The 2354-nt window shown below is 44.3% G+C and overlaps 1 protein-coding gene across 1 annotated transcript in view; it reads left to right on the top strand.

Annotated features, from left to right (window-relative positions):
- The first annotated feature begins 266 nt into the window (after nt 1-266).
- LOC111623133 overlaps nt 267-2354 on the top strand; it is a 14807-nt gene continuing 12719 nt past the window's right edge. The window contains 1 exon segment of the mRNA XM_023365618.1: nt 267-2352. Coding sequence (XP_023221386.1) covers nt 436-2352 — 1917 coding nt within the window. The 5' untranslated portion in view covers nt 267-435.

The following is a 2354-nucleotide window of genomic DNA, read 5'->3' as shown; positions in this document are numbered from 1 at the left end:
TCAGAATTATGCGAGCGGGCAGCATCAACCGCCGCCCACGAGTTTTACTAGAGCGCTGGAAGTGCGATCACATAGACCTCCAGCAGCAACATATAATAATCAAACACCCTTTTGGCAATACCGCGGACAGAATCCCTTCCCCCAGGGACAAATAGACAGGGAAGGAACCTTGNGAGCGGGCAGCATCAACCGCCGCCCACGAGTTTTACTAGAGCGCTGGAAGTGCGATCACATAGACCTCCAGCAGCAACATATAATAATCAAACACCCTTTTGGCAATACCGCGGACAGAATCCCTTCCCCCAGGGACAAATAGACAGGGAAGGAACCTTGCCGTTCGTCCAGCCATATCAGGCTTGGCCAAAATTTAATCCGTGCAATCCGTCGGTGTCAAGGAGACAGACTCCCATAGTTCCATTTCCATATTTGCATTATATGGGTCGAGCACCTGTTTATCAGGCACAGTATAGGCAGGTAGATCAGAGAAATGACCAAAATTGGGAACAAATGCCTTATTTTTCGGCGCGTTACGGTCAGGACTGGCCGGAAGGGAGTTACGCAACTCCGCGAACACCCCTCCGCGCCACCGCCAGTAAATGTTTAGCCTTACCCAGTCCAGAGGAAAGCACCAATCCAGTAGATTATCATCGAGAAGGGAATCGAGAGGATTCAAAAGGAAATCGCGGCGATAGAGTTATTTCGATTAAGGTCAAAGAACAACCACGCGGTTTGCTTAATGTAAGAGACGAGGGATGCGATGCGATCCCGTTGGCGGGAATCGGTAGATCTAAGAGCGAGGATTCTCCGCGAGATTTACCGCCTTGCACCTTAATCTGCGAAATAGAAGACAAAAGAACGCGGCTTACTATAGATACAGGCGCAGCCGTTACGTTAGTATCAAAAGCGCTCTTCCAAGAGTTAGGCAGATTGCAGGAAGCGCAAACGAGCGCATTAGATTTAATAAGTGTAACAGGTCACGGGATAGAAATAATAGGGAAATATATCCTAAATTTTAAGATAGGTAATTTAAAGTTTGTGCACGAATGTTATGTGGTAGACCCTAAAATAACCGAACCAAATGAGGGAATTTTAGGAAGGGATATAATAGAGAAATATGATATAACCATTTCCGTTAAAAACGCGAAGTTAATATTCCCAACAGGAGATGAGGTAACCTTCTGGGGATTGGCAAGTGTTCATAACAACATTAGTGATTCGCAAAGCTTAGAAATAAACGATAGCAGACAGAACGAAAGAAGTCAACGTGGTCAGTTCGAAGAAAATGTGACCGGCGTAGACAATGTTAGAGAAGATCGGAACAAGGTTAATAAAAGTAACAAATATAAGAAGAAGGGAAAAGGAAACCGCGAACATATAAATAAACAGAGTAAAGTGTTAGAAACTATAGGCCGAAGGGCAACAGTTAGAAAAAACGAAAGGAAAGATGACCCTCCGAAGGTAGTCACATTGTTAAACGATTGCGTAGTTCCCCCGCGATCGGAAGTCGTGGTGAAAGGAAACGTGAGAGGAGAAGTTGTTAACCAAGTAGGTGTAGTCGAACCTTGTACTTTGGATAGAGAAGGAGCGTTTATCGCAGGTGTCTTAGTGAAAACGCAACACCGCGGCAGAATACCGATTAGGATTATGAATGTGTCCACTCAACCTATAAAATTTAATAGGGGAAGTAGAGTAGGGACCTTTTTTAAGGCAGAAGAAGAAACAAAGGAAAGCGTAGAACGAAACAATACATTGCAATCCAAAGAAAAAGAGCTGACTAGAGCGCAGGTAGCTAATCTATTCGATTTAAGTGAAGTGGGGAAGGACAAGTTGACTCCATTGCTGGACTTATTGTATAAATACAAACAGGTGTTTGCAAAGGACGATTTCGACTTGGGATATTGTAGTTTAACCGAACATAAGATAGATACAGGCGATAGTCCTCCAATCTATCGAGCTCCATATCGCATTCCGTATGCGCAGCGAGAAATTATGGACAAATTAATAGAGAACATGATGGAAAGTGGGGTAGTTGAACCATCAAGCTCCCCGTGGTCAGCACCGGCATTATTGGTCAAGAAATCTGATTCAAGTTATCGATTTTTGGTGGACTATAGACAACTAAATAAAGTGACGAAGATAGACCCTTACCCCTTACCGTTGATCCAGGAATCCTTGAGCTTGTTAGGCAAGACTAAATATTATTCCACGATGGACACATTGAGTGGTTATTGGCAATTGCCGCTGAGCCCGGATTCAAAGGAGAAAACTGGGTTCAGTACTCCCTCGGGGCATTATGAGTTCAATCGTCTCGCTATGGGTCTTTGTAATTCGGCTGCCACATTCCAACGTTGCGC

This window comes from Centruroides sculpturatus, unplaced genomic scaffold (assembly GCF_000671375.1).
Source record: "Centruroides sculpturatus isolate CEXI.00-Female unplaced genomic scaffold, Cexi_2.0 scaffold144, whole genome shotgun sequence".
In the NCBI taxonomy this organism is placed as follows: Eukaryota; Metazoa; Arthropoda; class Arachnida; order Scorpiones; family Buthidae; genus Centruroides; species Centruroides sculpturatus.
This window is presented reverse-complemented; position numbering and strand designations above follow the sequence as displayed.